The 23758-nt window shown below is 52.9% G+C and overlaps 2 protein-coding genes and 1 long non-coding RNA gene across 12 annotated transcripts in view; 2 read left to right on the top strand and 1 right to left on the bottom strand.

Annotated features, from left to right (window-relative positions):
- The window catches only part of LOC100426884 (uncharacterized), a 110073-nt gene that overhangs the window by 80499 nt on the left and 5816 nt on the right, over window positions 1-23758 (bottom strand). Inside the window, exons 6-7 of one of the 2 annotated variants that reach the window (XR_001440600.3) lie at window positions 7058-7673; window positions 2777-3076 (exon numbers count right to left, since the gene is read on the bottom strand). The exons of the other annotated variant lie outside the window; for it this stretch is intronic. This is a non-coding gene — a long non-coding RNA (uncharacterized LOC100426884). Of the gene's footprint in view, window positions 1-2776; window positions 3077-7057; window positions 7674-23758 lie in introns of those variants that run through there. 2 annotated transcript variants of the gene reach the window in all.
- On the top strand, window positions 1360-22217 carry ST6GALNAC2 (ST6 N-acetylgalactosaminide alpha-2,6-sialyltransferase 2). Of its 9 annotated transcripts, none has more exons than XR_003723886.2 (11): window positions 1360-1852; window positions 8470-8530; window positions 13300-13474; window positions 14469-14637; window positions 15053-15191; window positions 17178-17281; window positions 19052-19135; window positions 20328-20427; window positions 21290-21408; window positions 21561-21735; window positions 21841-22217. XR_003723886.2 is itself a non-coding variant. In XM_077972991.1 (11 exons), exons 1-11 carry the CDS (start codon window positions 1728-1730, stop codon window positions 21628-21630), a joined length of 1215 nt encoding a protein of 404 aa, XP_077829117.1. In that variant the 5' UTR covers window positions 1360-1727; the 3' UTR covers window positions 21631-22217. The 9 variants fall into 9 exon arrangements, 7 of the variants coding, with proteins under 7 accessions (XP_077829117.1, XP_077829120.1, XP_014975932.3 ...); XM_077972991.1 differs by adding an exon at window positions 19713-19781 and having other exon boundaries at window positions 21561-22217; XM_077972995.1 differs by adding an exon at window positions 2232-2725 and having other exon boundaries at window positions 1679-1852; window positions 21561-22217.
- On the top strand, window positions 18197-19051 carry LOC144335970 (testis-specific serine/proline-rich protein). The gene has a single exon (XM_077972997.1). The coding sequence runs from the start codon at window positions 18197-18199 to the stop codon at window positions 19049-19051; it is 855 nt and encodes a 284-aa protein (XP_077829123.1).

Here is a 23758-nt window from a genome sequence, read left to right as displayed (position 1 = left end):
GGCACTTACTGAGAACAAGGACTAGGAGGGGGATTTATGGGCACAGAGAGAGGGTCTGAGGAAATGTGAGAAGCCAATGATCAGGGGATAAGTAACATCTACAGGAATTTTGACAAGCAAATCCATAAAGATTGAAATGAAAGTCTTGACACCATCAATTCCAAGTAGTGCCCATCTGCAGGGTAGCAAGGTAAGCCTGGCTCTGCTGAGCAGTCTTGGGGTGAAGGAAAGAACTGGCGGCCCAATCTGAGTGACCTCCAGTGACCCTGACTTGGTAGGAGAACTGAGCCTGGATGGACTGAATGGCCATTCCTGACCACAGGCCCAGGCCCTGGGAGGTTTTCGGGAAGCCTTGCAATCGGACAGGTACCTGTTGCTGCACCCAGACTTCCTCGGATACATGAAGAACAGATTAGAGCAGAAAGCACGTGACACGGTAGCGTAGGTCCTTCTCATCCTTGCAGCCTCCTGACAGTTAGGGGTCTGGGGCATGTCACAGCTTTCTGAATAGTGCCCACTGGAGCACACCAATCTCACCCACCACTCACTGCCTGGGAGTGCTCCACTTAGCACGGGGGCTGAGCTTCCCAGCCCTTTCTGATGCTGGAGCCTGCCAGACCAGGGGTCCCCAATCCCAAGCCTGGTCCGCGACCTGTTAGGAACCCTGCCTCGCAGCAGGAGGTGAGTGACGGGCGAAGGAGTATTACCGCCTGAGCTCCGCCTCCTTCAGATCAGCCGCAGCATTAGTCTCAAAGGAGCGCGAACCCTTTTGTGAACTGCGCATGCCAGGAATCTAGGTTGCGGGCTCCTTATCTTAACTCATGTCTGATGATCTGAGGCGGAACAGTTTCATCCCCAACCCCCCCACCCCCACCCCTGTCCGTGGAAAAACTGTCTTCCAGGAAACCAGTCCCTGGTACCAACAAGTTTGGGAACCTGCTGTGCTGAACCTTTCAGGTGGTCTCTCTGACTGGCCTCGTTCTGTGAAAGGAACTCAATGCGATTGAGGGGACTGGCCACCCTGGATGGTCACCAAATAAGCGCTGACAGCCTCAGTTTCCCCACGCAACACATCAGGGCAGGCTCCCCACCTCACCCCCTTTTGCCCTCTCTACCGCCAGCCCAGAGACTGAGCTCTTGGGGTTTGCTCCTTCATCCTGCCCGCCCCCTCCCAGCTGTCCTGGTGTCCGCAGACTGACAGGTCTGAGGGTCCTTTGGAGTGCGCCGGGCAGATCTCCCGGCCGCCGCCCACCCAACACGGAGTCTGGAAGTCGAGTGCCTGGCCCGGAGAGAGCAGAGCGCAGCCAGCGCGGCAGGTGGTGGCGTCTACCCGCACCTAGCCAAACCCGGACCGCGCGAGGAAAGCGCCCTGACCAAGCCGAGACTGGCGGCCTCCCGGGGCTGGGCGCTGGAGAGAGCGCAGTTGCAGGAGTGGCCGCTGCCGAAGTCCCCGGGCAGGGGGCAGGGCCAGAGGATTGCACGTTCCGGGTGCCGGGACGACACTCTCGCCCCAGGGGACTCGCCGCCCAGCCCCCGAGGGTGCAGGAGCGTCTGGCCGCTCACCTGGGGCTGAGAGGGAGCTGCCGGGCGGGGAGGTGCCGCAGGCACCAGGCGGGCAGGGCGGGGCAGGACAGGACGGCCGCCTCCGCAAGTGCCACCCGGCCCACCCGGGCCTCTCCCTTCTGCCCGGGACGTCGGCGGCCGGGGCGCTCGCGGGCCGGGGCTATATGGGGCTCCCGCGCGGGCCGTTCTTCTGGCTGCTGCTGCTGCTCACGGCTGCCTGCTCGGGGCTTCTCTTTGCTCTGTACTTCTCGGCGGTGCAGCGGTACCCGGGGCCCGCGGCCAGAGCCAGGTAGGGGCTGCCGCGCGCAGAGCGGGAGGGCGTGGGGGCGACCAGGGCGCGGGGAGGGCGCCCAGCCCAGGGCTCCCCGGCGGCCCGCAGTCCTCAGCCCAACCTCCGCGTCGACCCTTCTGGGGCAGCTCTCAGCAAGAACTCGGGCCGCGGCCCTTTATCGCCAGAACCCCCTCCCAGCCTTAACCTCGTGCTGCCCGGACCCCGCGGCCTTTGCCTGGGTCCAAGGAAGACCTCGCCCCTGCACCCTTGTTGGTGAAGTCCTCCCCCGCATGATGAGTACACTTTCTATTGTAGAAATCTACCCCGAAGCAGATAAAAACTTCCTTTTTTGTCGGGAACTCTCCCTCGGTAACGTCAGATACTGCTTTTTGGGCAGGGACCCAAGTCTCCGGTTTCCAACTTCGTGGGGACCCTCGGCCCGGCCGCGGCCAGTCGCCTTTCCCGCCCGCTGCAGTCTCTGCCCGCCTCGCGCCCGCTCCCTTCTCCCCGGCCTCTGCTCTCGGTATCTAAGAGGCGGGCGCCGGGGGGAACAAGGGGCGACTTCTGGCTCCATCCGCGCTCTCCCCGCGGCGCCTGCTGCGCTGCACTCCCTCCTCCTCCCTGGGCACTTTCCTCTCCTGGGTGCCCCACGAGGAGAACCTGGGAGCCGGCCTCTAGCAGGTGGTGGTTCCAGTGTCTGAAGAAGCCGCAAAACGATTTCGCTTAGCCTAAAAAAAGCGGACCAAGCCGTGGGAAGTCTGGGTTTGGGAGGAGGGAAGGGGCCGGCAGCCTCAGGGAGAGGCCTGCAGCCCCAGCCTTTCCCTTTCTGGTGCTTTTCCATCTGTGCACTCCCCACCAACCTTGCTGGGGGCCTAACGGGATGAAAACAAAGTAAGTATCTGGTCTCCACAGATGCAGTCAAAGGACACACCAAAAGTCGCAGAAGAATGTGAAACAGCTTGCCAGTGATCAGGAGTCCAGCGCTCTTAGAACAAAGGGTGTTCTAGCGGCGCCACCTGAAGTTCCTACATCTCCTTGTAGTCAGAATTGCGTAATGTGGGTACGAAACCTGACAAGGACTGAAGGCATTAAGAAAGAGGATCTTGGCACCCCATGGCGACTTACGCCTGTAGTCCCAGCACTCTGGGAGGCCGAGGTGGGAGGATTGCTTGAGGCCAGGAATTCGAGGCTGTGAGCTGTGATTGCATTACTGCCTTCCAGCCTGGGTGACAGAGCGAGACCCTGTCTCAAAAGAAAAGGAATCCTTGTCACTTGTATGTAAAGATGTTTAAAACACAAAGTATCTCAATGCATATACATGTTTGATATGAGCCTGACCAACATGGCGAAACCCCATCTCTACCAAAAATACAAAAATTATCTGGGCATGGTGATGCATGCCTGTGCTTCCATCTATTTGGGGAACTGACCGAGAGGATCCCTTGAGCCCAGGAGGTCGAGGCTGCAGTGAGCTGTGATCGCACCACTGCACTCCAACCTGGGCATTACAGGGAGGTCCTGTCTCAAAAAATAATAATAATAATAAGTTCAAGGTGATGGAAACGCTAATTAGCTGGTTTGCTTATTACACATCGCATACACGTATTGAAATACCACACTGTGGCAGGGCGCGGTAGCTCACGCCTGTAATCTCAGCACTTTGGGAGGCCGAGGCGGGCGGATCACGAGGTCAGGAGATGGAGACCATCCTGGCTAACACGGTGAAATCCCATCTCTACTAAAAAACACAAAAAATTAAAAGGCGTGGTGGTGGGCGCCTGTAATCCCAGCTACTGTTGAGGCTGGGGCAGGAGAATGGCGTGAACCCGGGAGGCGGAGCTTGCAGCGAGCCGAGATGGGGCCACTGCACTCCTGCCTGGGCGACAGAGCAAGACTCTGTCTCCAAAAAAAAAAAAAAATCACACTGTACCCTGTACATATGCACAAGTATGTGCCAATTAAAAATAATTTTATAAAAAGGAAGAGACCTCATCTAGCAGCTCAGCCCCACTCTGCATGTGACATCCTGCCCCACCAACACCAAGGCCCTTGGGCTGCTCTGGACCACTGCCTATGGGGTAGCCCTGCTCCACAAGGAGCAGAAAAAAAAAAAAAAAGGTCTTCACCAAACGTGGTTCCTCGACCTTGGACTTCTCAGCCTCCATAACTGTAAGAAATGAATTCCTTTTCTTATAAAAATAATCTTTTGGGGACAGTCTCAATCTGTCACCCAGGCTGGAGTTCAATGGGTCTGTCTTGGCTCACTGTAACCTCCACCTCCTGAGCTAAAATGATTCTCCCACCTCAGCCTCCTGAGTAATACATTTTTTTTTTAAACACAAAATTATTTCAAGGTATCTAATACAACTTTAAGTATGAAGTTTACTATACTTCTATTATAATGCAACAATGTTTTTTTGTTTTGTTTTTAAAAAAAGATCTTTCCTCTTTTCAAAATGTAGTATGACTCAAGCACCTGGCCCTTTCCTGCTGTTTCACTATATTTGCACTGTAGCTTAAACCCCAGTGCGAGGCAGGTCAGGACTCAGCCTTGCTGTGAGAGGTGGATATTTAGTCTGGGAGAGAGTGGGAGGTGGATGGCATTCTGGGCAGAGCCAGCAGGCCACATGAGCTTCCCCAGCTAGGGACTGCAAATGGACATCCTGGCTACAGGGGACAGTCCAGGAAGATGGGCAGCTGGGACAGGTTCTACAGAGCCCAAGGAGGGGGCTCTTTAGTGCAGATTAGAATGGAGCCCAGTCTGGGAATTTCCTCATGGCAGAATCTGGATCAGTGGGTCCCACACATGGGGATTTCTATTAAATGTTGTTGTTGTTGTTTAATAGAAGAGACAGTGAGAATCAACATAAGGCTGCCAGTTACTATCCATTGTCAACGCTGTTTTTAAAAGGAGAACATTCTAGGGCTAAGTATTAAGAATATGAAGGCCGGGTATGGTGGCTCATGCCTGTAATCCTAGCACTTTGGGGGGCCGAGGCAGACAGATTGCTTGAGCCCAGGAGTTTGAGACCAGCCTGAGCAACATGGCAAAACCCTGTTTCTACTAAAAATACCAACAACAACAAAAAAATAGCCAGGCATGGTGACTTATGCCTGTGGCCTCAGCTACTTGGGGGGCTGAGATGGGAGGATTAGCCCAGGAGGTTGAGGCTGCAGTGAGCCAAGATCTTGCTGCTGCACTCCAGTCTGAGTGACAAAGTGAGATCCTGTCTTTAAAAAAAAAAAAAAAAAAGGCCAGGTGCAGTGACCCATGCCTGTAATCCCAATACTCCGGGAGGCTGAGGCGGGCGGATCACAAGGTGAAGAGATCAAGACCATCCTGGCCAACATGGTGAAATTCGTCTCTACTAAAAATACAAAACTTAGCTGGGTGTGGTGGCATGCACCTGTAGTCCCAGCTACTTGGGAGGCTGAGGCAGGAGAATCGCTTGAACCCAGGAGGTGGAGGTTGCAGTGGGCCGAAGTGTACCACTGTACTACTCCAGCCTAGTGACAGAGACAGACTCCGTCAAAAAAAAAAAAGTATATGATCTAAATTGTGAGTAGAATTAGCGTTCTGAAAAACGCAGCACATGGTCCGCGTATCTCCTCAGTCTGGTTAAACCTCCCAGAAGGGCATGTGCAGGCTGGCCCCCTTCCTACGCCCTCCCACGTGCCCCAGGCACTTGGATTCCTGAGAGGGAGGGGCTGGAAGGATCGGTGGGAGCGTGTCTGGGAGAAGTTGCTGAGCACTAGGGATGCTCTGAAGTCGCACCAGGCCTCCCTGAGGATAGGGAGTTCAGGGCAGCAAAACTGAACTTGGACATTCCCCATCACCTCCCTTGCAGCTCTACCCGCCCCCACCCGCCCCCACCGGCCCCCACCGCTCCACGTCTCAACTCCACCCTCTTCCGCAGCTCCTCTGTCAGGCTTTCCAGCCTGGCTGCACAGCAGAATCACCTGGTTAGGGTGGGAGGGTAGGGATTAGACTCACCAATGCCCGCCCCCCACTCCAGAACAATCAGATCAGAATCTCAGGAGTCAGGGCTGAACAATGGGGTTTTTCAAACCTCCCTGGGGGGTTTCATAGGCAACTAGTCTGAGCACCACTGTCCTAGTTCCTTCTCAGAGGGGGTCAGATTGTGCTCATGAGCAGGAACTATGGGATTATGTGGGCGGACAGGTGGACAGTCCAAGGGGGCAAGAGAGGGATGGGGGAAAGAATCAACCCTGCTCTTTCTGTGCCATCCCTCCAGGGTTTTATAGGAAACCTGGAAACCAAAGGGAGGCCAGATCCCGGGTTCTCTTGTGGCTCAGCCGCCTCAGCACCTAGAAGCAGGCAACAAGAGACCTTTGTTTCTCTTGCAAGCTGCCAACTCAGTGTCCCCTGCACCTGCTCCCTGTGGCTGCTGGGGTGAAGGGAGGGGTCTGAGAGAAGCCTGGCCACCCTTTGGAAAGGGTAAGGACCCCTGTTCCTTCCTTCATGTTTTCCTTCTGCTCTGATTCAGGGGCCACCTAGTGCCTGGGAATTGGGCATTGGGAGGGGACAGGAACACTATCCCCTTACTGCCCTCTAGAAGGGACACTAATAATAGAGGCTGACACAGCAAGATCCTTTCTCTTCCTCCTTTAGGAGGTAATAATAGCTAACATTTCGAGGACACTTTTTTCTTTTTGAGATGGAGTTTCGCTCTTTCACCCAGACTGGAGTGCAGTGGTGCGATCTCTGCTCACCGCGACCCCCACCTTCCGGTTTCAAGTGATTCTCCTGCCTCAGCTTCCCGAGTAGCTGGGATTACAGGCATGTGCCAACACGCCTGGCTAATTTTTGCATTTTTAGTAGAGATGGGGTTTCACCATGTTGGCCAGGTTGGTCTCAAACTCCTGACCTCGTGATCCGCCCGCTTCAGCCTCCCAAAGTACTGGGATTATAGGAGTGAGCCACCGTGCCTGGCCACCTAGAGGACACTTTTTATATGTGCTAACATACACTCTGTTTGAATCCTCCTAACAATCCAAGGAGCTCAATATGATTATCCCTATTGTATAGATGTAGAGACTGAGGTTCTGAGAAGTTCAGCAACTGCCCAAGATCACAGAGCAGCCAAGTGGTGGAGTCAGGTTGCAAACCCAGGAAGTGAGGTTTCAGAGCTGTCTTAGTCTGTTTTGTGCTGCTATCACAGAACACCTGAGTTGGATCATTTACAAAAAACAGAGATTTACCTCTTATGGTTCTGGAGGCTGCGAAGTCCCAGGTCATGGGGTCTGTGTCTGGAGAGGGCCTTCTTGCTGCATCCTCATAGATGGAAGGCAGAAAGGCAAGAGAGCACGTATGCTCCAGAGAAGAGAGGCTGGATTCATCCTTGTATCAGGAATCCACTCCCACAATAACTAACCCAACTCTTGCAATAACCAAATTAATCCATTCAGGAAGGCAGAGCCCAAGTGACCTAATCACCCCTTAAAGTTCTCACCTCTCAACACTGTTGCATTGGGGTTTAAGTTTCCAACACTTAAACTTTGAGGGACTCATTCAAACCATAGCAAGAGCCATAACCTTAACCAGGATTGTACTTCAGGGTTGGTGGGCATGACCCACACAAAGGGGAACGGAGGCCCAGTCATCTCAGACCTAATGCCTATCTCTGGGGCCCTGTCAGGGAGATCCTTCAGATGGTCACAGTTCCAGGTGGCTGGCAATCTTTTTTATTTTCATATATTTTAAACCACCATCTCACTGTTCTATAAACTCCACATTTCTGCCAGTTGCTGAGGGATGTCTTGATCTCTGAGTTTACACAGTGAAGTAAACCTAAGAAAGTGACAGTATCCTGTGTGCCTAAAGAGAAAAGACATGGCAAGAATAAGAGCACAGAGCTGGGCGCAGTGGCTCACGCCTGTAATCCCAGCACTTTGGGAGGCCACGGTGAGCAGATCACCTGAAGTAGGGAGTTGGAGACCAGCCTGACCAATATGGAAAAACCCCATCCCTACTAAAAATACAAAACTAGCTGGGCATGGTGGCGCATGCCTGTAATCCCAGCTACTCAGGAGGCTGAGGCAGGAGAATCACTTGAACCCGGGAGGCGGAGGTTGCAGTGAGCCAAGGTTGTGCCACTGCACTCCAGCCTGGGTGACAAGAGCGAAACTCCATCTCAAACAAACAAACAACAACAACAACAAAAAGAGTAAGAGTACAGAAGTGAAAAAATCAAAATAACAAACAGGCTTTTTTTTTTTTTTTTTTTTGAGAGACGGTCTCACTGTCACCTAGGCTACAGTACAGTGGCACAATTATGTTCACCGCAGCCTTGACCCCTGGTCTCAAACAATCTTCTTGCCTCAACTTCCTGAGTAGCTAGGACTACAGGTGCCTGCTACCATGCCCAGCTAATTTTTTTAATTTTGTAGACATGAGATCTCGCTATGTTGCCCAGGTTGGTCTCCAACCCCTGGTCCCAAGTGATCCTCCCGCCTCAGTCTCCCAAAGCACTGGGATTACAGGTGTGAGCCACCATGATAGGCACAGACAAACTTTGTCTGCCCCTAGAGCTAAGGGAGTCAGTCAGTCCAAAAGCTTCCAAGGGGTAGGTCAGAGCTGCTGACCCCTGCTTTTTTTCTACTTTTTCCCCCAGGGACACCACATCATTTCAAGCAGTCTTGCAACCCAAGGCATCGAATTCTTGGACAGGAAAGGTACAGTGGTCGACTACCCTGTGGCAGTTTTGAGCACCCTCAGATTAGTGGGGAGGAGGGAAGAAGAGCGAACAAGAACATTCTCATGAGATTGCTGGGCAGGAGCTCTTCGGAACGCCCTAAGTTACGAGCTGAGCATCCATCCCTTCAGGGCCGCTCAGACCTGACTAATAGGGTTTCTTGTGGCCCAACAGCAGGGAAAGATGAATAAATATATACTCATGGGGTGTAGCCAGCTGAAGAGTTCTTTGGAGTCTTAAGATTGTATCTTAAATAGTCCTGTGAATTTTATATTCTACTCCTCAAAATATCTACTTCGTATAAAAGTCACATTTAAACTGCTCACCCTGGAGCAAACTCCAAGCTCTGGAAAGATGCCCTTGCTTGCCCAGAAGGTTTGAGAAGCTTCAGGGCCCTGCCTCATAACTGTAAGTAACAGACAGCGTTGATTTGGGGACTTTACCTGTGTTCTCTCACTGAAGCCTCATAGCAACCCTAGAATGTGGCCCTTACAAATGAGCAAAATGAGGCACCAAGAAGTTAAGTACCCTGCTTAGGTAGTAAGAGGTAGTCCTGGGGTTTGAGCCTCTTCTCTAGAACCTGGCTCAGAACCATTGTGCAATACAGCCTCCCCCACCCCACCCCACTCCACCCCACCCTGGCTCCATGTGCTGCCGTTAATCAGGATGATGACTGTGTTGTTCTGGATTAATACAGGCTTAAGAGGTGTTTTCCATGCCCAAGAGACTAAACTGGGACATGTTGACTGGGGCCTCAGGGAGAAAGATTTCACTGCATGCTAGAGCTTAGTGACAGCCAAGTTGTTCAGAGACACAGCAAGTAGCCCTGGGCAGGTGATGGGGGCCCTGTCTTAAGAACAGAGGCCGCTGGACGCAGTGGCTCACACCTGTAATCCCAGCATTTTGGGAGGCCGAGGCGGGCGGATTGCCTGAGTTCAGGAGTTCGAGACCAGCCTGGGCAACACAGTGAAACCCCGTCTCTACTAAAATACAAAAAATTAGCCGGGCATGGCAGCGGGCACCTATAATCCTAGCTACTTGAGAGGCTGAGGCAGGAGAGTTGCTTGAACCCGCGAGGTAGAGGTTGCAGTGAGCCAAGATCGTGCCACTGCACTCCACCCTGGGAGACAGAGTGAGACTCCGTCTCCAAAATAAACAAATAAATAAATAAATAAATACAGAGGCCAGTGGATACTTGACTGGCAGGTTGAAGAGAGACCTCCAGCACCTTAGGAGTGCTTGGACCAGGTCATCTTCAAGCTTCCTGAAGTCTTTTCTGCCTTGACCCTTGAGCTGTTCGATGCTAATTGACATACGTCCCCACCTGGTCTAAAACAAAGGGTTTGAGGTGGCTTTTGGACACATATTAGAAGGCAAAAATGGCTAGGTGCGGTGGCTCACGCCTGTAATCTCAGCACTTTGGGAGGCCAAGGTGGGTGGATCACCTGAGGTCAGGTGTTTGAGACCAGCTTGGTCAACAAGGTGAAATCCCATCTCTACTAAAAATATAAAAATTAGCCAGGCATGGTGGTGGACACTTACAATCCTAGCTACTAGGGAGGCTGAAGCAGGAGAATTGCTTGAACCTGGGAGGTGGATGTTGCAGTGAGCCGAGATCGCTCCACTGCACTCCAGTCTGGGCAACAGAGCAACACTCTTGTCTAAAAAACAAAAAAAAAGGGCACAAACATAAAATACAATAAAATGAGGAAATGAGGGAAGGAGAAGAAGTAAAGAAATGAAAATAAGACAATGTAAAATAAGCGCAGGAAAAAATGTGTCACAAAGTGGGAGACATGTCATATATCTAGCTCTGAGCTTCCTGGTGGTCAGAGCTAAGGAGGAAACTTTGACACCACATCCATGGGATAAACGCAAGCCAGCTGTCAGTTCTGCTATAATGCTTACTTTGAAATTGTTAATTTGGTCCAGGCACAGTGGCTCACGCCTGTAATCCCAGCACTTTGGGAGGCCGAGGTGGGTGGATCACCTGAGATCAGGAGTGTGAGACCAGTCTGGTCAACATAGTGAAACCTCATCTCTACTAAAAATACAAAAAATTAGCCAGGCGTGGTGGCAGGCACCTGTAATCCCAGCTACTTGGGAGGCTAAGGCAGGAGAATTGCTTGAACCCAGGAGATGGAGGTTGCAGTGAGATGAGATCACACCATTGTACTCCAGCCTGGGCAACAAGAGCGAAACTCTGTCTCAAAAAAAAAAAAAATAAGAAAAGAAAAAGAAATTGTTAGTTTGTTCCAACAAGATTGACATATTAGGGGCCGGACCCGGTGGCTCACGCCTGTAATCCCAGCACTTTGGGAGGCCGAGGAGGGCAGATCACAAGGTCAGGAGATTGAGACCATCCTGGCTAACACGGTGAAACCCCGCCTCTACTAAAAATACAAAAAGTTAGCTAGGCGTGGTGGCAGGCACCTGTAATCCCAGCTACTCGGGAGGCTGAGGCAGGAGAATGGCGTGAACCCGGGAGGCGGAGCTTGCAGTGAGCCAAGATAGCGCCACTGCACTCCAGCCTGGGTGACAGAGTGAGACTCTGTCTCAAAAAAAAAAAAAAAAAAAGAAATGACATATTAGGAAACAATCTGAGCATCACATAAATTTTGCATTTTCTTTTTTTTTTTCTTGAGATGGAGTTTCGTTCTTGTTGCCCAGGCTACTGTAGCCATCTTGGTTCACTGCAGCCTCCACCTCCCAGGTTCAAGTGATTCTCGTGCCTCAGCCTCCCAAGTAGCTGGAATTACAAGCATGTGCCACCACGCCAGGCTAATTTTGTATTTTTAGCACAGATGGGGTTTCACCACGTTGCTCAGGCTGGTCTCAAATCCCTGAACATAGGTGGATCCACCTGCCTCTGCTTCCCAAAGTGCTGGGATTATAGGCATAAGCCACTGTGCCCAGCCTGGATTTTCTTTTGAGTGATTTTGTCAGTGAAAACTCTAGATTAACATAGAAACCACACCCAACTCAGCAGAGCCACGCAAGAATACACAAAAAGTATTTTTTTGTGTATCCGCACCTGAGATCTCCATCAGCTTCACTGAGTGTGTTATGAGTTCACCTGCCCTAGTGAGCCTGGTGGCACAATTCCCTCCGATTTCAGACAACCTTCTTTCCACCATTTCACAATATCACACAAACTGCCCCCTTCCGACACCCACTTCCACTCCCACTTCCACATCCATCTCAAGTATTCCTTAACCATGGGACATCCATAAAACTGTGCTTCTGTCTTTCTTCGATTTGTATCTTTGGTTTTATGCATTCCTGACAGCTTTTCAGTGTTATGTCACTCATCCCATTTTCTCATAAGTCCATGGTTTTTCGTTTTGCCATTGTTGTTGTTTTGTTTTGTTTTTGAGATGGGGTCTCACTCTGTTGTCCAGGCTGGAGTGCAGTCTCAATAGCTCACTGCAGCATCAATCTCCCAGGCTCAAGCAATCCTTCCACCTCAGCTTCCCAAGTAGCTGGGACCACAGGCCTGGGCCACCATGCCTGGCTAATTAAAAAAATTTTTTTTGCAGACATGGGGTCTTGTTATGTTATGGAAACTCCTGGCCTCAAGTTATCCTCCCGCCTTGACCTCCCAAAGTGCTGGCATTACAGGGGTGAGCCCCCATGCCCGCTGCCCCATGGTCATGGTTGCATAGCTTTGCACAGCATGGTGATATTCAGCCACTCACAAGTTGCATTATAGCAGAAATTACTGTACAGCTATTTCCTGCTTTGCCCTTTGATCAAACCAATGGCTTAACAAAGAGCCCCATTCAGGAGTAATAGAAGGCCTGCCCAGGCCATGACTGTGTGTGATTCTGACCTTGTGAGATCATGGGCAGACAAGGCTGGGGCCTGTTTCCTGACCTCACCCTCCCTCAAGGCCCACAAGTACAGAGGTGCTGTGTTCCTTCCCTGTAGCTGCTGGAACAAATGATCACAGCCTGGGGGGCTTCAATCCACGGAAATTGAATCGTCACAGTTCTGGAGCCCAGAAGCCCAGAATCAAGGTGCTGGCAGGGCCACGCTGCCTCTGAAGGCTGGAAGAGAGCTTCTCCTGCCTTTCCCCAGCTCTGGCAGCTCCACGTCCTCTTTGGTTTGTGGCGCATCGCACAGATCTCTGCTTCATCATCACTTGGCCTCCTTATAAGGAGGCTAGTTAGGGCCCGACCTCACCCTATATGACCTTCTCTTAACTAACTCCATCTCCAAAGACCCTAGATCCAACTAAGGTCACATTCCAAGGCTCTGGGTAATGAATTTTGGGGGGACACTTCTACGCCCTAAAGGCACCACTGGAAAGAAAGACCACGGATCTTCCTGGCAGCCTGTTCACTCGCAAATCACACAGCAAGTACCAGCAGGGTTAGGGTTTGCATCCAGGTGATGGCCTCAGCCCAGCCCAGGCTGAAACTCCTCCACCAAAGGGCAGGCAGGTCAGACCCACGCATCAGAAAATGCCCCAGAGTTCGCTCAAGCGTGAGGTGAAGGAGTATGAGGCCAGAGCCATCAGGCCAAGGGGACGTGGCCTCTGGGAGAAGAGCTAGGCAGGCTAAATCCAGAAAGTTCCCAGACCCCCTAGAAGCCAGCTCAGTTCAAAAATGCAAGGATGGCCCTGATCTGGAGGGGACAGGGCAGGCCTTCCCTCACAACTCCCAACTACCCTGCAGGGTCTGCGGGGAGTCCCACCCACCCCAGCCCCCACCTAACAAGGCTCAGCCCCCACCTTCTCACCCACAGGGCCAGGCCTGCCGACACCTGCTTCACCTGGCCATTCAGCGGCACCCCCACTTCCGTGGCCTGTTCAATTTCTCTGTTCCAGTGCTGCTGTGGGGGGAACTCTTCACCCCAGAGCTCTGGGACCGCCTGAGCCAACACAAAGCCCCGTATGGCTGGCGGGGGCTCTCTTACCAAGGTAATCCAGGCCCACTGTCTCTCACCTGCCTTCTCTCAGCTTCCTGCTCTTGGCCCTGAGGTAGGCCAGGCCTCCCTACCCTCATAGCACTGGTGATACAGGGCCGCTCTGTCCCCCTCTCCTCCCAGAAGCCCCAGCTATGCAACTCCTGCCTCACCTCCCTCCTCCGTCCAAGCACCCAGGGGTCAGTGAGAGGCCTGGGGCTGCCCCCGCCAGCAGCCCTCACCGACCTGGGGCCTCCCTGGCAAGAAAGGCTGCAGCGTCCAATGGTGGCCGAGGAAAGAGGCTGTGGGGCCTCAAACCACCTCACTCACGGTTGCTGCTGCAGGAACTCCCACACCGCAGGCCCAGAGCCCCCTTTACATTACACTTGCACCCAAACCCCCACTGGCCTCCGATTCTTTTCTTTTGCAATATACAGTCTTTTTTATTTTTAAGACGAGTCTCGCTCTGTCATTCAGGTTGGAGTACAATGGCACAATCTTGGCTCATTGCAATCTCCACCTCCCGGGTTCAAGTGATCCTTGCGTCTCAGCCTCCCAAGTAGCTGGGATTACAGGCATGCCCACCACACCTGGCTAATTTTTGTATTTTTAGTAGAGTCAGGGTTTCACCATGTTGCCCAGGCTGGTCTCGAACTCCTGGCCTCAAGTGATCTGCCCGCCTCACCCTCCCAAAGTTCTGGGATTACAGGCATCAGCCACCATGGCCGGCCCAGTCTTTTTAAAGCTCTGAGCCCACTTCTCTAGGAATAGTCTTAAGAGGGTAAGTTATTCGGGTTAAGACAAGTGAAGGCCGCCAAGCCCCCTCTTCCACTGTCAGCTTTTCTGTTCTCCCCCGCCCAGACATCTCCTTCCCCTCCCGCCCTCTGTGCTTCTTGGGAGGAGCTGGGGTCAGGCCTCAGGGGACAAGGGGCACCAGAACCAGCCTAGGGAAGGCCCCAGGTGCCCCGATGCCAGCCCTTCTTATGGCTGCTCCCCATCTGCACCCACAGCCATCGCCTCCACCCTGAGCCTTCTGAACAGCTCAGAGAACGCCAAGCTGTTCGCTCCGCCCAGGGACTCCCCTCCAAAGTGTATCCGGTGTGCTGTGGTGGGCAACGGAGGCATTCTGAATGGGTCCCGCCAGGGTCCCAACATCGATGCCCATGACTATGTGTTCAGGTATGAGGGGCACGGGCTGGGGAGGGGCGGGAGGGAGAGTTGCCCGGAGGGTGGGGGGGTCTCCCCCAGGGGCAGTGGGCTATGGCAGCAGTGACCTGGGCAGCTCAGCAGTTGTGACGGGCACATGGACATGGACAAGGCAAACACAAACAGTAGGCCCTGAGGACAGAGCATGGGTGCCCGTGCAGGGGACCCGGGAGGAAGCAGCCGCCAGGGCCACCTCTACCTACTCACAGGGCATCACCCCTTGAGGTCTGGAGGAGTGGGATTCTGGCTGACAAGTGGGCACTGGTACTGCCGTGGGCAGGAGTGGTCGTAGAGGCTGGGGGGACAGGCCAGGCAGAGCCGTGGAGATGGAAGCAGAACAGACGGCCTGGTGTAACCACAGACACTGACAGGCTTCTGTGCCGACCAGACTCAATGGAGCTGTGATCAAAGGCTTCGAGCGCGATGTGGGCACCAAGACTTCCTTCTATGGTTTCACTGTGAACACGATGAAGAATTCCCTTGTCTCCTACTGGAACCTGGGCTTCACCTCCGTGCCACAAGGACAGGTGAGGCCTCTGGCAGGCATGCCATTATAGTTAACAATGGCATCATTGTTCCTGGAGTCCCCTCAGTGGGGGGCCACGGGGCTCACACACCCTGGTCCAGTGGGTGCAGAGGGTGTGCTAGGACTCTGGATACACAAGATGGCCACTGAAGATGAGGGGGGATCTGGTCCCGGACTCCCTGCGGATTCAGGCGGCACAGGACTCCTCTGCAGCATGGGACATGAATGGCTAGCATTTACCGAATGCTTACGACTTGCCAGGAACTTTACAGAGACCGTGCAACCCATGGTTTCACTGGTGAGGGAATAAAAGCCTGGCACCTTTCATTCAGTGAGTCAGCGGTAGGGTCAGGATTTGAACCCAGAGTACCCCCCACCTTGAGAGTTGGCATTCTTTGGGGAGCTCAGCCTGTCCTAGCGATTCCCAGGGGAAGGGGATTTATGGAGTTCCTCCTCTGTTCCTAGCATGTTACAGGGCACACACACGGTCACCACAGCAGCCCTCAGTGGGACCCTTGTCCCCATTTCCAGATGACAAAGCAGAGACGCTGAGAGGTTCAGGAACGTGTCCAAGGTCACCCAGCTGGAACCATCTAGATCTAGGCCCCTCTGACCCGAGCCCTGGCGTTGTTTCCATTTCCCCACATTGGCCCCTGGAAGAATGTGGTGTGGCCTCTCGAAATCTCACAATAGCCCTGTATAGGAAACTGAGGGTCAGAGACACTGAGGGACATGCACCAGGTGGCAGCCAGTGCGTGGGAGCCAGCATCTGGCCCTACCTGCCGGCCTCCAGGTTCCTCCACCCACACCCAGGGGCCGTAACTCAAAGCTTCCCTCCTCAGGTGCTGTGGGTGCCACATGCAGGGTTAGGGGGATCCTAGGAAAAGGGAATCTGCAGTGCTGAAGGAAGCTGAGCTGGGTTTCTAGAAGCTTCTTCCCCTGACCAGGGGCTTAAGGAGTGTCCTACCATAGTGTCTACGCCATACTGAGTCCTCACACTAGAACCTCTCTTCTGTGAAGTGGAACAAAATGGAGCAGCTTTAGACTTTTTGTTTTTGTTTTTGCTTTGAGACGGAGTCTCCCTCTGTCACCCAGGCTGGAGTGCAATGGTATGATCTCAGCTCACTGCAACCTCTGGCTCCTGGGTTCAAGTGATTCTCCTGCCTCAGCCTCTCAACAAGCTGAGATTACAGGCACGCACCACCATGCCTGGCTAATTTTTATATTTTTAGTGGAGACGGGGTTTCACCATGTTGGCCAGGCTGGTCTTGAACTCCTGACCTCACGTGATCTGTCCGCCTCGGCCTCCCCAAATTGTTGGGATCATAGGCGTGAGCCACCGTGCCCGGCCTCAGTTTTGGTGTAGCCACAGTACACGTATGAGTTATCTATTACTGTGTAACAGATGACCTCAAAACTTGGTGACTTTAAACAACAAACATCTTGTGGTTTCAATGGGTCAGGAATTTGGGGGGAGCTTAGTGAAAGGTTTTGGCTCAGGTGACGGAGATGATGGGCTGCATCGTCTGAGAGACCCAAAAGCTTGACTGGGGCTGACATCAAGGCGGCGTCTCACAGGCCCTTGCCACTTGGGGCCCCCTGTAGGCTGAGTGTCCTCACGACATGGCAGCTAACTTCATCCAGAGTGAGTGATCTGAGAACGTAAAGGAAGCCACAGCACCTTTTATGACCTAGTCTCTAAGCCACGCACCATCACTTTCCTTTTTATCAGAAAAGGCCTGTGTATGCGTCCCTAAGTCCAGCCCATACTCTAGGGGAAGGCAATTGGGTGCCACCTCCTGAAGGAGCATTAGAGGATTTGCAGGCCTACATTGAAACCAGTACCGTACCTCTGGGTGGGAATGAAAGTTATTTAAGGGAAATTCTCCGGTCGGCTCAGCAGGCAAGGTTGGGTGGAGGGCTGTCCACACGGAGGAGCTAAGCATGGCCTGGTTCCCCTCTGGGCTCATTGTCTCTATTCTGACAGGACCTGCAGTATATCTTCATCCCCTCAGACATCCGCGACTATGTGATGCTGAGATCAGCCATTCTGGGCGTGCCTGTCCCTGAGGGCCTAGATAAAGGGGACAGGTGAGCAGCCAGGCCATGGTGGTGTGGGGCGTGGTGGAGGGGCAGGGGCGCTATGGTTGTCTCCCTTTTGCTCCCAGGGCCCATCATGGGGTAAGAGGAGGTGGGTGAAGGGCAGCAAGAAAAGCCCTAAGAATTCAATCATCCCCAATTATTCACATAACTCAGCACTGGGAAATTCTACTTTCTGTCCACCCCCGGAAAGCCCAGGTGGCCCTCCGGGTTCCCAGTAGCCCTCTGGGGTGGTGGGCTCGGGGCAGGAGAGGCAGCTTTTCTGAATGGGACGAGCAGGTCTGGCTCCTCGGCTTCAGGCTGTGCTCTCCCTGCCCAGCCCGGCTGCCCCCGGCAGCTCCAGGTCACAAACTGGGCAGGGTCTGCCATCCCACTGAGCACACTGTGCTGGAAGCCAGTCGGGGCCAGTCTGTGCCCCTCCTCCTGGTGGGCATCCGTCCCAGGGTCATGCCTGTGACACGGGAGAGCAGACTCAAGGCCCAGCATCCTGAGAGGCAGAAACAATGGGCCCTTTGTCTTCTTTCCCACCTTCCTGCACAGCAGGCCTGGGTCCAGCTCTCTTGAGCCACCACCTGACCCTCATCTGAACCTCCTCCTGGGGGTTCTGAGATAATTTCTTGTCCCTGAGATCAGGTCCCTAAAAATCAACACCACTGCTGTGGCCCAGACAACCAGCCCTATCTCTGGGGTCTCCCTGAGGACATCTCGCCCACCCCCACAGAGCGGCTTTACAGGTGGTCCTTACGGGTTAAGGGCTCTAAAGCCAGGCCCACCCCGCCCCCCGCCCTGGTGATTACCCAACAATTGCTTCCACTGCTGGTCTGAGCTGGGCTTTGTGACACGCTGGGCTTGGGCTCTTGGGGCTGCCTCAGAGACATCGGGTGGACCTAAGCCTCCCCAACACCAATGAGCTCCCCTTCCCACACCCCTAATCCGTCCCCTACCCAGTCTCCCTCCCAGTCCCGTTCCAATAGCATTGTCACCCCTCCAGGCCAGCAGCCTCACGAGAGCTCAGCCCCTTCCCCCACTCGGGGCTCTTCCTCCCGGCCCCCCTCCCACCCTCCCACCCCAAGTGCCTCACAGCCCTCTTCCCGGACTTCCTCCCTGAACCCCAGTCCTCAGGTCCAACACGTGCCCCGCGGGGCCGCCCAATCCCCCACCCCACCCACCTCCAAATCTCCCTCCCAGTCTGGTTTCAAATCCCTCTCTCGAAACCCTTCCCTAACCCCCACTGTGCCCCCCAAGTCCTTCTACAGCCCTGCCCCCTCATCTTCCTATATCGGACCAATTCAGAACATCCCATCCTATATCACCCCCTATGTGCCCCGCTTTCTGAAGGAGCCCCCCTTTTTCCAGCCCCCCACAGCACCACTTCCCCAAAACCCATGCTTTGCCTGTCCCTCTCCCTGCCCTGCCCGGAAGCCCCCACCCCCTCCTGACTCGCTCTACTTACCTCTCCTTCCCCCGCCCCCCCACCACCCCCAGTTTCACTGCCCCTTCCCAACTCCCCCCGGTCTGTTCATGCCCCCCTCCTCTCTCTCCTACACCCCACCCGTGGAGGTCCTGGTGAGCGGGAAGCCACATGTGGTCCCCACCGTGCTGCCTGCCACCTTCTACACCCCCTTCTCCCGCTACTACTCCCAGCCCCGCTCCTACCGCTCAGGGTACCGTGGCTACTCTGGCACCCTGACCCTCCCCTCCATCTCCCCCTTGCAATACGACGGCTCTGGGCGCTCTGTCCACTTCTATCATGGGTCCTAGGCCGCACACTTATTTTGGACCAGAAGCTTCTGCCAGTAAATTCAAGCTGCTACATCCGGACCTCATCAGCTACCTGACAAAAAGGTACGGAGTGGGGTGCCTGAAGAACAGCGTCCCTTTCCTTCCCGCTTTTACATACCCACCCTACATCCAGGCAGAGCCCTCCCACGAGCCCCACGCACTGACCAATAACCAGAGCTCTAATGTCCCGAGTGCTGTGTGCGAAGCACTGTCACTTCATTTACTGTTTTATTTAGCACCTTGATAGAGGGAGTGTGATATATGTCAGTCCCCAGGAAATGGACAGGAAACTCAGGATAACTCAAGGTGTATTTACTAGGAACTGTTCACAAAGGCAGACTGGGAATTGGGGGCCATAACGTGCACAGCAGCACTGGGGCTGTCAGCAGCAGGCCATCAGAATCTTCAGGCCCAAACACACCGACACAAGGTGCGGGGAGGGACCCAGGCAACAGCCTCCACCCCTCCCCTCCCTTCCCTCCCTCCTGCCAGGAGTTCTCAATATGGATGTGCATATGGCCCTCGTCCAGGGTTGTTGAAAGGGTGGTGGGGGCAAGTGCCATCAGTGGGTAGAGGCCAGGGATGCTGCTGAACGTCCCCGTTTAGCAACAAAGAAGCACCTGGCCCCAAACATCAACAGCACTGAGACCGAGAAACCCTGCTGTGGACCAGAGGCTCGAATCCCAGGGCAGGGAGCTGTTGGAGAGGGGTGAGTGAATCTAGGGAGGTAAATGAAGCCCCTCCAACTAGTCCCATGCTACAGAGGAAGACAGGCTCAGAGAAGTCAGGTGATCGGCCTGGCACAGCTTGATGTCAACTCAGGCCTGAGGGCAGAGCCGGTGGTCACACCCCGGCCTCACTCTTGGACTGTGTGGGTCCAGTCACAGGGTCTGAGCTCCCTGTCCCTCACACGGGATTTCTACTTAATCAATATGTGGGGTAGAGAGAAACCGCAGTCTCAGGCTAAATTAACAGGCCACCTATGCCCTTGGCAGTGTGGTTACTTAGTAGCTTGGGGTGAAAACAGGCTGTTGCCGAAAGGGGGAAGGATTTCACCTGTGGTTCCTCTTTCTCACCCCCCACCTTACCTAAGGTCTCAAAGATCCTTGCATTTAGTCCGCTTGGACCAAATAAAGAACTGATAGGAGTAAAAGGCCCTGAGTTTTTGAAGTTTTCCCACCTATCTGAATGTGTAGGTGTGAAGTGTGATGTACAACCATCAAGCTAGTGAGCTGAAACGTCTTTTTGCTTCCAGGTTCTTGAAATCAAAGTTGATTAACACCAATTTTGGAGACCTATATATGCCTAGTACCGGGGCTCTCATGCTGCTGACAGCTTTGCATACTTGTGACCAGGTAAGAGGCCTTCTCTTCCAGAAGCCCATGCCGGCAGAACATAGAACAGAACCCTGCAGGATCCTCTGATACCCCTTACCCTCGGACCTGGGACTCTTGGCCTCTGTTCACGGAATCCCCAGCTCCAACAGTGCTGCCGGTGCTGCCCACTTCCTTGCCCACCACCCAGGGCCCTTTGAAGGGCAGGCAGGTCCTGGACCAGCCTTGCCTTGGCTCCTGACATCTTCCCCAGGCTTCCTTCTTTCGCTCTTCTCCAAGGCAGCCACTCAATATGGTATTTAAGGCTCAAATCACCAAACTGCCCTTGTGAAAGCCAATCTCCTCAACACACTGGGCTGAATAAGGACATTCTTTTATGGGGACATCCCAGAGCGGGGGTGGGGCAGTAGGTTTAGCCTCCCACACACAAACACACAAATACTTGGAAAGCACCTAAGGGTCATTCCTGATGGGATGTGGCCCATGTGAACCTCGTGGAGGCAGGGGCCAAGCAGCAGCTTTCAAGGAGAGGCCATGGCCCATGTTAAGCTGCTACGGAGAGCTGGAGGCCAAACGCCACTCCATGTCTCAGGCCTGTATCTTTTCCCTCTTTTTTCTTTTTTGAGACAGGGTCTCAACTCTGTTGCTCAGGCTTAAGTGCAGTGGTGTGATGATCCCCAAGTAGCTGGGATCACAGGCAGGTACCGCCACGTCCGGCTCATTTTTTTTTTTTTTTTTTAACTTTTTGTAGAGACGGGGTCTCACCATGTTCCCCAGGCTGGTCTCAAACTTCCAAGCTCAAGTGATCCTCCCACCTCAGCTTCCCAGCATTGGGATTACAGGCATGAGCCACCATACCGGGCCTTTTCCTATTTTAATGCAGGAGTGTCTTGACTGCAGTCCCCAATTAGGATGGGGAGAGAGTAGTAATGGGCTTTTGCATCCACCCTCCAGTTCCAAACCCAGCTCTGGCAATCACCAGCTATGCGACGTGGGGACACAGTGAGTCACCCCTGAATCCATCTCGCCACTTGCTAAGTGGGAGTAAGCCCTAGACCATTATCCTCACCTCAGCAGGGGGACACCTTTCTAAACTTATGTCACTTCACACTAGATGCTCAACAAATACTAATCCAAAGACTATCCTTGCCCAGGTCAGTGCCTATGGATTCATCACAAGCAACTACTGGAAATTTTCCGACCACTATTTCGAAAGAAAAATGAAGCCATTGATATTCTATGCAAACCACGATCTGTCCCTGGAAGCTGCCCTGTGGAGAGACCTACACAACGCTGGCATCCTTCGGCTGTACCAGCGCTGATCCCAAGGCACTGAACCCTTTGCTTCTTCAAGACTTGCGGCCCTGATCCTCTCAAGTGGCCAAAAGCTTTTTTCTTAACTTTTCAATCTTCACCTTCCTTTCTTTCCAACAGAGGGCACTGGGGTGAATTCACGACTATCATCGAGGTCTGTTCAATCCAGGACACCCCAGCTTGTCCTTGGCTCATCCAAGAAAACTCCTCTATGCATCTAAAACAACACATCTCAATCTTGGCCAAGGGAAAATGGACTGCTTTGCTGGATTTGCACTGAGCAACTTTAGGAAATGTCGGTGGAGTGTTCACCAAGATCAAACAGCAGTACAGGTGAAAGGCAAACACACAAGCTCCAGCCCAAATCCTCCTGGTGGCGCATCCTACCCCAGAGGCTAAAGTGATTCAAGGACTCCAGGACACCTCTTAAGAGCCTTTCTAAGAACATGATAGGCTTACTTCTGCTCCATAATAAAGTGGGAGAAAAAAGAATGTAACTTAAGACTAGATAACTGTGTACGTGATGGACCATTTTCTTTTTTTTGGCTGGGTCGAGAAATCACATAAAATGCAGGGTGTTCAGCATGGAGATCACTCTCAGAACACTGGGAGGGTCTGGCACTCGATGGGGGTTAGTTGCTTGGCAGCCTGCCTGCCACTGAGGGAAGTCCCATTAGAGACGTATCCCCACCTTGTCACCAACAGGATGATGTTACCAGGTAATAAACCCTCATCCTTGTATCTTGGCTTCGGTAAATTTGAACTTAGCTGACGGTAGTTTCCTAATTTTATTTTAAGTGGCTTTAAAGAAGTCTCATCCAAGTTACCACACAGCACTTAACCCAGCCCTGGGATTTACTGTCTTGATGAGTAAATGGCTCTGCACAGTCTGAGATGCTTCAGTGTGCAAGGCAGCAGCGGGGGGAAGGTCTTCACAGGGACAGCTGGCAAGAGACTTCCCGAGGCACATCAATCATGTTGGTCAATTTAGGGCACGGTCTGGTTCTGTAGCTTTGAAAGGCTGATTCTATTAGCACACTTTATAAGAGGGATGGGGATTAACTCAGTCACCAGAAACGAAATACCCCTTCAGAAATTCAGAGACCTCTGATGAACAGAACAGACGTTTGGGCTTTAATTGCTAAAGCAGCTACCTACTTGGGGAAACCATGGCATTCTGCTGCCTGGACAGCAGGAATTAAGATTTCAGAGTTGCTGGCACCAGAACAGAGCCTCTCAGCTCGCTTCACCTTGGCAACCTTAAACAGTGCCTCTTTGGTCTCCATGATAGCAGTATGTTCCTTTGGATAGAATACTTAGTTTGGAAAGAATGTAGTCAAATGTGGGATATGTAAGCACCCCTCAACGGTCACAATCCATCCTAGTATCTTATATAGTGATTTTTTTTTTTTAATTTATTGGACTTATGGTTCCTCGTGGCTGGGAAGGCCTCACGATCACGGCGGAAGGTGAAAGCCACGTCTCACATGGCAGCAGATAAGAGGAAAAAAAGGTAGTGATCTTTTAGCAAAAAACCTGAGACTGGTAGTGGGCTTGGAGCCAGAGGATCACTTGAGTCCAGGAGTTCGAGACCAGCCAGGGTAACAAACTGAGACCCCCAACTTTAAAATTAAAAAACAAAAGAAAAAATAGCTGGGTGTGGTGGCTCACACCTATAATCCTAGCACCTGGGGAGGCCAAGGCGGGTGGATTGCCTGAGCTCAGAAGTTCGAGACCAACCTGGGCAACATGGTTGAAACCCTGTCTCTACTAAAACATAAAAAATTAGCCAGGTGTGGTGGCATGCACCTGTAGTCTCAGTTACTCTGGAGGCTGAGGCACAAGAATTGCTTGAACCTGGGAGGTAGAGGTTGCAGAGATCATGCCACTGCACTCTCAGCCTGGGCGACAGAGCAAGACTGTCTCAAAAACAAAAAACAAACAAAAAAAATTTGTCTCAAAAAAATGAAAAAAATTTAAATTTAAATTAAAAAAAAAAAAAAGGTTGGGCGTGGTGGCTCATGCCTGTAATCTCAGC

The sequence above is a fragment of the Macaca mulatta genome, chromosome 16 (genome assembly GCF_049350105.2).
Source record: "Macaca mulatta isolate MMU2019108-1 chromosome 16, T2T-MMU8v2.0, whole genome shotgun sequence".
NCBI classification, from domain to species: Eukaryota; Metazoa; Chordata; class Mammalia; order Primates; family Cercopithecidae; genus Macaca; species Macaca mulatta.
The sequence above is the reverse complement of the archived record's forward strand: the minus strand, read 5'-3'. Positions and strand labels throughout refer to the sequence as shown.